The 12005-nt window shown below is 35.6% G+C and overlaps 1 protein-coding gene across 3 annotated transcripts in view; it reads left to right on the forward strand.

Annotated features, from left to right (window-relative positions):
- The window catches only part of MMS22L (MMS22 like, DNA repair protein), a 126413-nt gene that overhangs the window by 37221 nt on the left and 77187 nt on the right, over positions 1 to 12005 (forward strand). For all 3 annotated transcript variants that reach the window (XM_005892256.3, XM_070376571.1, XM_070376573.1), the window contains 3 exons: positions 960 to 1079; positions 3564 to 3790; positions 5670 to 6173. In XM_005892256.3, coding sequence (XP_005892318.2) covers positions 960 to 1079; positions 3564 to 3790; positions 5670 to 6173 — 851 coding nt within the window. The remainder of the gene's footprint in view (positions 1 to 959; positions 1080 to 3563; positions 3791 to 5669; positions 6174 to 12005) is intronic.

Below are 12005 nucleotides of genomic sequence, written 5' to 3' on the forward strand. Positions count from 1 at the left end.
GCTTTTTGCAGTGGTTGTAACTGTTTACATTATGTAAACAGTTTGTATCCTTGTTTGTATCCTCTTTTTCCATTTTCCCCAAAGTGTAACTTCATTATGCCTGCTGCTGCTGCTGCTAAGTCTCTTCAGTCGTGTCCGACTCTGTGTGACCCCATAGACGGCAGCCCACCAGGCTCCCCTGTCCCTGGGATTCTCCAGGCAAGAACACTGGAGTGGGTTGCCATTTCCTTCTCCAATGCATGAAAGTGAAAAGTGAAAGTGAAGTCGCCGAGTCGTGTCCGACTCTTCGAGACCCCATGGACTGCAGCCCATCAGGCTCCTCCGTCCATGGGATTTTCCAGGCAAGAGTACTGGAGTGGGGTGCCATCGCCTTCCTTCTCCCTAGTACCTTAGAATACTGTCTGATACATAGTAAGCTTTGAATAACTGACTGGAATTCAGTGTTATGTCAGCTTTTAACAAACATGCATGTTATTTGATATGTAAGTTTAAAGTGTCACTTTTTTACTCTTACCTATTAAAACATTCTAAAAGGTTAAAACATATGTACTCTGCCAACGCTCTGGTTTTTAGAATAACTCCTATATTTCTATAAAGAATTACTTAGGTATGATTGAGTCTTCTGTATTTTTAGATAACTTATGCTACTTTCTGGTTAGGGTTTCTTTTCAGTCTCTGGGTTCGACACTATTCAGTTATTAAATACCTATTGCAGTTGTTAAATAATTGAGTTAAAAGTCAAACTGAGTTATGTAATTTCAATTATCATATTAACCTTCTCTAAAGCAAAGTTACATACCTTATGCTGATTCAGACCTTCTGGTCTGAAGATGAAAATGGGTATGACTTGGTAATATGTATTTATATTCTTTTCAGGAGCAGGGTATTCAACAGTGTCAAGTTATAATAATGTGTGTTGGTCATTATTTAGTTCCTCACAATTTCAGTTTATTTTTTAGGATGGTATACTAGAAGAGCAGTTACGAATGTATCTTCACTGTTGTTTGACCCTTTGTGATTTCTGGGAGCCAAACATTGCAATTGTCACCATTCTGTGGGAATATTACAGTAAGAACCTGGTGAGTAAATAGAGTATGAATTTGTTCCAGGAATTTGAAGAATTAGAACATGGTATTTGAGGAATGTTTTTAGGGTTTAATTATATATAATTACAGAGATTTCTTTAATTTTTCAAAGTAGATTAGAGTAGCTAAAAAATATCTTTATGTTTCACATTGTCTAAAGAGCATGGACATAGGGGAACGGAGCATCTGACGTCCCTTTTCTCTTAAGGGTGAGATTAAGCAAAGGAACCAGAATTGTGCCAGAAAGGTATTTTTTAAAATCTTCATTTATAAATGTTTTCTAACAACTACTGATTGCTTGCAACACATTGAACAGTTAATGCTATCTTATAGAACTAGTCTTGGCATTTGAGTAGCTTCTAGGCTACTAGGCAGAAGCATACATATTGTAGAAAAAAAAGAAAAGAGTTACAATACTCTGGAATGCTAGAGGAAGGAGTATCTGACTTGTAGAAGACTTGATGAACTCATAATTTTTTAAATTGGCCTGGGGAATAAGTAGAATTTTCCAAGTACAGAAGAAAATGAGCATCCAAGCAAAAGGAATAGTGTTTTGGACAAGTGTATAGAGACATGAAAAAACATGATTTATGCCTACTATGTTAAATAGTTCTAAATGATGGGTCTGAGGTGACTGTGGAGAAATATGGGAGATGAAGAAAGTAGAAAAGTTAGTCCAGGGCTGGATTTTGAAGGGTTAAAGATAACATGCAGTTGAGTTATGATTTATCCAAGAGACATTGGAAAGCAAAAATGTGACATATTATGTATGTGTTTGAGAAAGTTTTTTTCTGAAAGTAGTATAAAGGAAGTGGGTACAGATGAGATAGTAGTCCAGTATGGTAGTATAAGTAAATAATGCAGCAAATGAGAACTAAAATAGGGACAGTGAATTTAAAAAGGGTAAATTTGGAAGAGAAAATTTTAAAAGTACATTTAAAAAATGGATTGTTACTTGTGTATGGAGAGAAGAGAAGATTTGGAATGTTTGGTTTTCTGAGTAAGTATATAGTGAAACCTTCAATCAAGACAGAAAAAGATATGGAGGACATACAAGTAAATTACAAGTTTGGGTCTATATATAATTGAACTTATTAAAAATGAGAAAAATACCTTTCTCTGAAACATACGGTCAGTCTGGCTGGAGAAATGACCAATTCTGATTCTCAGGCAGAATGTATACAGGATGGGTCTGTAATGCCTTGTTATACCTGAAAACAGGGAGGGTATCCAAGTAAGCTGGAGTTGTGTCAAAAGAACACAGGAGCCTGCTGTAAGGAGCTCCCATTCCCCAGTGCTGGGTAAATTTGGGCATGATAAAGAATAAAGACAGCTGTGGATTATGTGTTTAAATCCTCGAGTTTGTGGTATTTTTAGAAAAGTTGTTATTCTGGAAACTAAATAAAGGAAAATATAAACTATATTTCCGGAGAAGGCAATGGCACCCCACTCCAGTACTCTTGCCTGGAAAATCCCATGGACCGAGGAGCCTGGTGGGCTGCAGTCCATGGGGTCCCTAAGAGTCAGACATGACTGAGTGACTTCACTTTCACTTTTCACTTTCATGCATTGGAGAAGGAAATGGCAACCCACTCCAGTGTTCTTGCCTGGAGAATCCCAGAGACGGGGGAGCCTGGTGGGCTACCGTCTATGGGGTCGCACAGAGTCAGACACAACTGAAGCAACTTAGCAGCAGCAACAGCAAACTATATTTCAGAATACCAAATTTCAAGCTAGTTTAGAAAGAATGATAGAATTAGAAAATCACTATCTTTCACATCTGTTGAAATAAGCCATCTGGATGATGATCATCCCTGGCTGTTCAAATGGTGGGGATCACTCAGATGGATCGATCAGCATGATCAGTCTTAAACATCACAAAAAGAATGAAAGTCAGAAATTACGTGCCTCTTTGCTAACTGAAATAGGAAGTACTCGAGACTGCCATTGAAAGATTCTCACCAAAAAACTTGACCTGAATCTGATCAGTCCACTAGATAGAGCTACCAATTTACAGAAAAGATAGCAGATGAAAGAATACATTAAGCGACTCCAGGAAGATGTAAGAAAGATCTTGAAATGTAGGAAGATATAAGCCGAAGATATAAGCCCCTAAAATCAGAATTTAGGAAATTGCACAATAAATTACTGTTAAATGGTATGATGAAACCATTGGAAATTTTTATAGGATAAAAGATTCAAGAGGCGTGTCAACCAAATGCAAGGTATGAATCTTGACACTATCCTAATTTGAACAGACTAACTGTTAAAAAGACATTTTGGGGATAATCCAGGAATTTGAAACAGCCCTTTGTATTCTGTGCTTAAGTGGAATTTTTATTTTAGGGGGAATATGTGGTAATGGCTGTGTAGTTTTTATGATTAAGAAGAGTCAGAATTTTAATGAGCTAGTTGGGATTTACAGCTTTCTGTTATTTATTCAGAGATTTAATACTTGTTTTCTTTTTTTCCTTTTAGAATAGTTCTTTCAGTATTTCTTGGCTTCCTTTAAAAGGCCTTACATATATCATTAAGTCACCCTTGTCTATGCTAGAAATGGTGAAGACCTGCTGCTGTGATAAACAAGATCATGACCTGTATAAATCCAGCAGTAGTTACACTATTTTCCTTTGCATTTTGGCAAAAGTTGTCAAGAAAGCAATGAAGAACAATGGTCCTCATCCTTGGAAACAAGTCAAGGGAAGGTGTGTACTGTATCTTTCTTTGTCATGAATGTTCACTTACATCTTCGGAGAAGTTTTTTTGTGTGTGTGTTTTTAAGTTAATTTGTGCTTGGATGTCTTTATGGTTTATATCTTAAATATATTTGTTAAAGGACAGCAAAATATGGAGCATTTTGATCTTGCCAATTTGTTAACAGTACAAAACCAACCTAATATCCCTAACTTAGGGAAGATTTTAGTTTCTTATTTATCTCATCAGTCCTGAAGAATGAGATCCCATGTATTAAGTGCAGGTATAAAAGAGAACTGTTGTTTTTCTTGCCAAAGTTAATTGTAATGTTTCATGTAACTCCTTGTATATATTTTATTAAAACTTACAGAAATAAAAATTATGTCCAGATTATGCATTGGCAGATGATAGATTAAGTCTATAAAATTTTGTGTTCTTTGAGTCCACCAGTCTCACAAGCACAGGTTTCTTGAATGAAAACTAACCATAATATAAAAGAACCAAAACCTCTGATGTTCTCATTTGAGGAGTATGCCATTTTCATTTCTGATGTGGTAAAATAAACGTTTGGTCACATTTGTCTAGTGTTGTCCTTTTTTGAGAGTTTTGCTTGTTAAATGGGTGTGATTCTTACTGTCTTTCCTTGTTCTACTTTTGCCTATGAGCCCCTTTTCTAGCCCTCTGCAGTTGACTGTTCTCCACCGCTTGCTTAGCTTAAGCAATGGAAGCTCTTGCAACAGAATACTTAATATTTCTGGTAGATGCTTCTCAATAATCTCTAAATGAAATTCCTGTTTGATTCACACAATGAATAATTCTTGCAACATTATGGTGATACAGTTTGGATTTTTTATTTAGAATATACTTTATTTTTTAATGGTATCTTTGTTAAGCCTCCAGTAATTAGGTAGCTCAAACAGTAGTTACTTTTCTTTTGTTCTGTTTGCCAATTTTGTTTGGAATCTTAAATATTTTTATGGAAAGCATAATACTCTGAACTTTATTGCTTAAAGAAATTGGAATTCATAACAAGACTGTATACCAAGCCTATCATGGGTATGATGGGGAGGATATGAAGATAATTAGATCTTTATCTTCAGGAGCTTATCAGCTTCATTATTTATAAATAAACATTTAACCTCTCATAAGCATTAATCATTTCTGTTTTGAATAAGCCATTATAAAAATTGCAGAGAAACTTAACAATCCCTAAGTAAGATTAAAAATGAATGGTGTTCAGTTCTGATCCCTTAATTAATTAAAATATATCAGCTCTTAAATTATATTAAGTAATATTGACAACAGATTTTTAAATGGCTAGTCTTGGATATTTGAGCACTAGTAATTTTTCTTTGTGAGTGGGTAAAAATAATTTTTCCAGTACTTGGCATTGTCTTAACGTATAAGTATAGTAAGAGCCAGGTCTTTGTGAAGGGTAGAGGGAGAAAGAATTTAAGGAACACTGTTATGTAAAATTGCCCTGTTAAGAGTTCTATAAAGTACATCAAGTTGTACTTAAAAGAATTACATATTCTTTCTTATTTGTCAGTAAACACTGAAAAAGAAAGGTTATGGGGGTTAAAATAAAAGGAAAAGCCAAGTATTATATAGAAAAGAGTATTTCTACTGTCCTTTGGGGACAGCCACTGAATCCTTTGATTCACTTATGGATGCTTGCTGCATCCTTGAGAAATTTGAAGGTTGAGAGGTGAGGCATATTCTCTGAGTTTTGTTTTCTAAGCAACAAAAGTGATACAATAGCCCCATTATGTAGAAATAGCTAAAAATTTAAAGTGATGAGGCTGTCATGAGTATTGAGTTAAATGTTAGTTTAAAAGATGGATTTTTGTGAATGAAACTGTTCATAATTCATTTGTTTTAATTTTACAGGATATATTCTAAATTCCATCAAAAAAGAATGGAAGAACTAACTGAAGTTGGTCTGCAGAACTTTTTCAGCCTTTTTCTACTGTTAGCAGCTGTGGCAGAGGTAGAAGATGTAGCAAGTCATGTTTTACGCCTCCTAGATTTCCTCAAGCCTACTTTTAAAACATCTCCTCTCATTTGGAAGGGTCAGATGGCCTTCCTCTTGATGTATACCCAGAAAAATCTGGACATTGGTGTTTTGGCTGAGAAATTTTCAAATGCTTTCCGGGAGAAAGCAAAGGAGTTCTTGGTATCTAAGAATGATGAAATGGGACAAAGACAGACCCTTTGGACCCTTCTTTCCATATATATGGACAGTGTTCAGGAGGTGTTTGAGACAAGCCGTTGCTTGCATCCTTCTCATGAAAAACTGCTTAATGATGGCTTTAGTATGCTTCTACGAGCTTGTCAAGAATCTGAACTTAGGACAGTATTGAACTTTCTACAAGCTGTTCTGGCCAGAATCAGGTATGTTTTCCAGTAATGTGCTAATGTATTAATTTGTTTTATATCATTACCTGTGTTGATTCTGTGTTAAAGTTTTCCTTTTGACATACTCATGAAATTCAGTTGTAAAGAGAGCAGTTAAAGGAAGTTTTACTGCACGCAAACTGTCCTTTCAAACAGCGCTTCTTTGAAAGAAGGCTCACATGCAAGCTTATAAAACTCAACTCTGGTGCAATCCAGGAGCCATGCCTCTTGGCCCCGTCTTGCCTCTCTACCTCTCCTAAAAACATTATTATCCAGAGGGATATTTCAGACATTCTAAGCAAGACCATGAACTCAAATCTGAGGTGACTTTCATTGAAACATATGCAGTTTTGTGTACTTAGGGAGATTTTGGCCACATTGTACCATTAAAAAAAAAAGTTATTTTCTTTAGTTTGCTGCCGAGTTGTAGCCTCAAACACATGAAATGAGCTGTGCTTAACGGCTCAGTCATGTCCTACTGTTTGTGACCCTGTGGACTATATAGCCCACCAGGCTCCTCTGTCCATGGGGATTGTCCAGGAAAGAATGCAGGAGTGGGTTGCCATGCCCTCCTCTGAGGGATCTTCCCGACCCAGGGATCGAACCAAGGTCTCCTGCATTGCAGGTAGATTCTTTACCGACTGAGCCACCAAGGAAGCCCCAAACACATGAAATACTCCCAGCTAAAGCAGTGTATTCTAAGAGTGAGATAGGATTGTTCTACAGCAAGTTTTGTGTAGATGATGTTCACCAGTCATCTGTATAAAACTTAGCTGTTCCCAGATCTACGTGAATTATACAAATATGCAGATGCACTCAGACCCAAACAGTAATGGTGAGAACAGTGATCATGCTGTTTATTGCCTTGAAGGCTCTTTTCACATAGCAGTTTCACCTTTGAAGTTCATGTTCTTAAGAAGTTAGATACTACACTCAGTGCAGTTAGGTATAGAAATACAATTTTATTTAAAATCATGTCTGAAGTTAATGAAGAGACTGCTTCCCTTTTCTTAGTTGCACATTACAAAAGTAGCATCTTTTTCAAAGATACTAAACTTAATGAAATTTCTGAATTTTGGATATTTCATTACCAATTTCATTAGTGATCTTCTTAATTTACATTGGGCTGTGTGTTCATAGAGATCAGTCCACAGGTTTTCACGCATTAGGTTTTATGTAGTTTTTATATTCATGTACTCTAGTTCTTAAGCAGATAATCATCCCTATATCCCTAAATGTAAACTGAATCAAATATTTAGATGGACGGATAGATAAATAGATAAGTAAATGAAGAGCCAACTTCATTAGAGGAAGCTTTTACTGATTCTGGATCTTCTCCATGAAATAATTTGTTTATTCCTAGTCTAGTAGAGTTTATTAGCAGATGCTATACTTTTCCAAGTGCCAAATTCATTTTGTTTGTTCAGATTTTAAATAAGTGGTAAGCAGTATTTTCCTGTGCTTCTTGAGCACAGTTAGAGATTTCCACATTTCTGGTACCATTTTTGGTTTGTTTATTTATATTCGTCTGAATATACAAAGCAAGAAGGAAAAAGGGTCTGAAAACTGGTCTAAACCAGCCTGGCGATGTTGCTACAGCCTGGGCAAAGGAATAGGAGTTTTTAGCATTAAAACCAAAACAGTTTCCGGAGTGTTGGGAAAATATTGCTTGCAAGTACCTTGTAAGCTGTTCACTATAATGCATTTTTGTTGAAACCATGAGGGTCACACTATTCAGAAGTACAGAGGTAGGAATCAAGAGGGCATAATGAAGACTGTCAATTATATAAAGTGAGAGTAACTTTACATTTATATTAGGAATTTCTTTAAAACTGGATCTGGTTTGAGTGTGTTAATTTGGTGTCATCTTGAACAGGGGGCAAGGAGTGTGTGGTCTACAGGACTAACCAGTAAAAAAAAAAGGACACAAATGTTTATGCTGATAATATTTAATTCTTTGTAGAAATGTTTATTTTTGGTTTTGCTTTATACTATTCAACTATGATCAAAAGCAATTGCTATAAGAGAATGTGAAATCATGTGTAACTTTCTGTCACCAAAATTATCAAGCAGTTTTAACAGAAGTATGAGGTCATTGTGTGAATGAGAATGGTGTAGTAATGTGCAGGTCATTGTTAATGCTGTCATGGTACAGGCACTGCCATCTTTTAAGTTTCTGAAGCTTGCATAGTAATTTGCAACAGTCCTTCAATGAGACTGATTGTAGTACATAATAAGAGGGACTGTGACTTGCATGGTTTATTTTATTCCATCAGTCTTCAGTACTTCCAAGCAAATATTGTCCAGACAGACTTGTTTTAGTTTGGGATATTTGCAGGGAAAGGGCCCCAGAGATCATTCAGGATTGTTTACCTTAAGAAGAAAAAGAAGGGAGGGAGGGGAAACACAAGAAAAGTCCCCTAGGTATTTGGTCATATGGAGATGTGTTCCTGATCTCTTAACTCCAAATTTGGATTCATTGAAGTTCTTTCCAGAGGACTTTTTTAGGTATGCTACAGTATTTTTACTATTAATATTATTAGGAAGTTCAAAAATAATTTGAATAGTTGTTAAAAATTAAAGCACAGCTTTTCTTTTAAGTTAAGAACAAAGCTAAATTCTTCGAATTTTGATTTAGATGGAGAAGGTGGGTTACATAGATTGATGATATTTATTCCTGACTGCATCCCTGACTGACAAAGGAAAGAATGAAATACTTTACCTTAGCAATCTCTTCTGTTTTGTAATTCAGGTGGGAGTAAGGTACCAGTCCTTGCATAAATGTGTGTGCAGGATATGTGCTTGTGTGTGTGTGTGTGTGTTGAACTGGGTAATAGTTTTATAACTGTATGACAGTGAAATTATAGGTAGGAAGGAACTAAGATCACTGATTATAGAGAGAAGCGGCTCCCTCTAGGCTGTTAAGAAATAATAACTTCATATGCCACTTTCAGCTAACTGGAGCTGATGGCTCACCAGAGCATTCTTTATTGCTGATTAAGTAGCATTATGAAAATACTGACTTGGTTATGTTAACTAAATGCCTCCATGTTTAAAACTCCGAATGTCAAATAGTTTTAGCAGTCATCTTTAACATTTCACATTACCTTTCTGGAATCACATTTCTGGTTCTCACTTGGCTGTTATTTGAGGTTAATATAAAAATGGCAGTCTTTCATTTGTGGAGTTAGGTGTAGCCAAAAGCTTTTCTTTAATTATATCCATTCATGCTGCTATAGTTAAGGGTCTGTCAGCATTTCCATTATAAACCTCCATTTTCAGGGTTTTATAACACAGCTCTGAAAATTAGCTCTGGGCAAAAACTTGACATGCAAGGCCTCATGAGATTCTCCCTCCTCCCCATCCCCCTGTTTCATTTTTACTGAAGTAGAGGTGAGTGATTTCAAAATGCCTTTTGGCATCTGCAAATATCATTCGGAGTTTAAAAAGAAACAATAAATTTTCAGGCTTTGTACCTGTTTGTTCTACCACTTAAGGGAGGTTGTGGACTTATGAATTTAAGTCAAATGGATATTGATCAACTGACATCCTATCTTGTATTAAACAAGAGCCTAGTTTCAAAGAAGTCTAAAGGCAGCTGAAAACTTGTCTAAGATGTCAAATGTGCAGACTAAGAAATAGTTCAAAAGGGAAGATGACCTGTTTTTGATATTCCATGTGCTCAAGTGCAGCTCCTTAAAAGGTTTATGATTCTTTTTCCTGGCTTCAAAATACATTTGAAAATACATACATTTTTTCATTCTTTTCTTCTTTTTCCACGAACTTGCAAGTTCACCTGTTATATATCTTTTTTGACATTTGGGATGGTGTGTGTGTGTGTTTGTACGCATTATACAAGAACTATGTGTAGCATTCTCCTCAAATATTTTCCATGCTCAATAGTTCTAGTTATTTTAATCTTTATTGGTATGACAACATTTATTCTAAAAAAAAATTTTAATCTTTCCTTTGGAAGAGAACTAGAGATTTTCTAGGGAGGGAAGGCGGCAGTTTAAAAGGAAGTATTCTTGTGAGACTGTGCTGATCGCCAAATAATTTACATGATCTTTCAGAAAAAAAGAACTGTTGACAGTATGCAAGCCTTTTCCTCCTTTTTTATTGGGTGTTCTATTAGTATAATGGGTTACAGCTTTTAATTATTGAATTGTTTACTACAAAACAAGTTGAAACCAATATGATTTTTTTTAATCAAATTATTTTGAGTTATTTATTTGCAAAGTTTCATTAGTACATCCCAGATTGCCCAAAACATCTGGGGTTCTGCTGTTTGATCATGTGTATATATGAACATCTGTCTATATGTACATATATGTGAATGTGTGTCATATATACACATAGGTACATCATTTATACTGTGTATATGAAATGTATACTGTATGCAGATTTTGATTTGATACAGATTTTTAGGACAGTTTTCTAATAATTTGAGAGAGGGAGCACATGAGTATGCCCCATGGAAAAATACATTTGCAGTTTTTATTTGAAAAGTCAGACAGTTGTGTTGCTCACTAAGAGTGATCCACCTACCAGTTTTGGTTGCTTCAGAGAAAGCATCAGCATCTCTAAGGGAATATACTAGTATTGATATTGTGGAAATATATAAAATGTATAGATTTCTTTTCATTAAATAGTTCATAATAAGATTTTTACAAGTATACTGTGAGTTAACTTTTTTATTTGCTTATGTACTCTTTGCCAAGCTTGAATTGCGCAAAGCATAGCCCTTTTATATTACATATTTTATAAATTCATGCAGTAATATAAACCTCTTACCCTAATAACTTGGAAATTTTTTTTATTATTTTGTTGAAACATATGCTATTTACTTAATTTTTCATGTATTAGAGTTAATATTTGGGTCATTTATTTAGTCTCCAACTAGATCTATTAATAGATATGCATTCTCCTTGTATAAGTACAAAGTGATTCTTTGAAAGTATTATAAGGGAAAAGTTATGTGTCCAAATTTTAGCCTTATTGGTAAAATGGGGATAATAGCACAAACCTCACCAGGTTATTTTAAGGGTTAATTATAATATAACCCTAGTAATGTGAAGTATTGACACAGTGCCTGGCATATTAGTAAGTGTTCAATAAATGGATGTTGCTTTTATTATTATTACTGTTTTCAAAAGAGGCCCTAATGTATTCATTTCTAGTGTGCTCACGTGTGTGTGTGTGTTTGGACTTGGATGGTTCTTAACCCTTCCTAATATAATACCTTTTACGAAGTGGATAGCTCAGTTGGTAAAGAATCTACCTGCAGTGCAGGAGACCCCGGTCCAATTCCTGCATCGGGAAGATCCGCTGGAGAAGGGATAGGCTACCCACTCCAGTGTTCTTGGGCTTCCCTTGTGGCTCAGCTGGTAAAGAATCCACCTGCAATGTGGGAAACTTGGGTTTGATCCCTGGGCTGGGAAGATCCCCTGGAGAAGGGAATGGCTACTCACTCCATTATTCTGGCCTGGAGAATTCCATGGACTGTATAGTCCATGGGGTCGCAAAGAGAGCTGGACACAACTGAGCGACTTTCACTTTCGCTTTTGATGTATAAATGAGTTAGTGTCTGTGTTGTAAAAACTCAAATTGCAGAGAACATGAACATTGCCTCACAATTAGAGAACTGTTGGAAATTGTGATTCTGTGTTACTAAGATGATAAGGAGCTGCTGTAGAGAAAGAAGAGTAACTTTTTAAGGTAGAAATGTGATATGTATGAATGTCCTTTATATCTAGTTAAGTGAGAGAATTTAAGTCTTCTTTGGAGGAGCTTGTTTATGATCCCAACTTTATTCTCACTGCCATTTCC

This window comes from Bos mutus, chromosome 9 (genome assembly GCF_027580195.1).
Source record: "Bos mutus isolate GX-2022 chromosome 9, NWIPB_WYAK_1.1, whole genome shotgun sequence".
In the NCBI taxonomy this organism is placed as follows: Eukaryota; Metazoa; Chordata; class Mammalia; order Artiodactyla; family Bovidae; genus Bos; species Bos mutus.